The sequence below is a fragment of the Antrostomus carolinensis genome, unplaced genomic scaffold (assembly GCF_000700745.2).
Source record: "Antrostomus carolinensis isolate BGI_N321 unplaced genomic scaffold, ASM70074v2 scaffold30578, whole genome shotgun sequence".
Lineage (NCBI taxonomy): Eukaryota > Metazoa > Chordata > Aves > Caprimulgiformes > Caprimulgidae > Antrostomus > Antrostomus carolinensis.
This window is the reverse complement of record NW_010331375.1, coordinates 3,218-3,563: the sequence shown is the minus strand read 5'-3', so window position 1 is coordinate 3,563 and position 346 is coordinate 3,218. Positions and strand designations below refer to the sequence as shown.

General features: G+C 64.7%; 1 protein-coding gene across 1 annotated transcript in view; it reads left to right on the top strand.

The window, feature by feature from the left end:
* Nucleotides 1–213: 213 nt before the first annotated feature.
* LOC104529028 (golgin subfamily A member 7B) overlaps nucleotides 214–346 on the top strand; it is a 1,327-nt gene continuing 1,194 nt past the window's right edge. Inside the window, 1 exon segment of the mRNA XM_029086278.1 lies at nucleotides 214–346. Coding sequence (XP_028942111.1) covers nucleotides 214–346 — 133 coding nt within the window.

Here is a 346-nt window from a genome sequence, read left to right as displayed (position 1 = left end):
ACTCGCCCAAGTTCTGAGCGGGGGGCTGCAGTGACATCCTTCCCTTGCCACCATCCTCACCTCTGGCCTTGCACCTCCTGTGCTGAGCTGTGCTCATGGCATGACACAGCCCATGTCAGGGGCTTCCTGCCTGGGGGTGTGGGAGCCTGCAGCCCCCATGCCCTGATTCTGGGGGAATGGCATTGGTCCTGGGGTCCCCAGCCCCCAGCAGGGATGTCCATCACCCTTTGGCTGCAGCCCCCAGCTCATCCCACCACCCTCCAGGTGCACAGCCTGCAGGAGCTGCGGCGCAGCGCGTCCCTGGCCACCAAGGTCTTTGTGCAGCGGGATTACAGTGACGGGACCA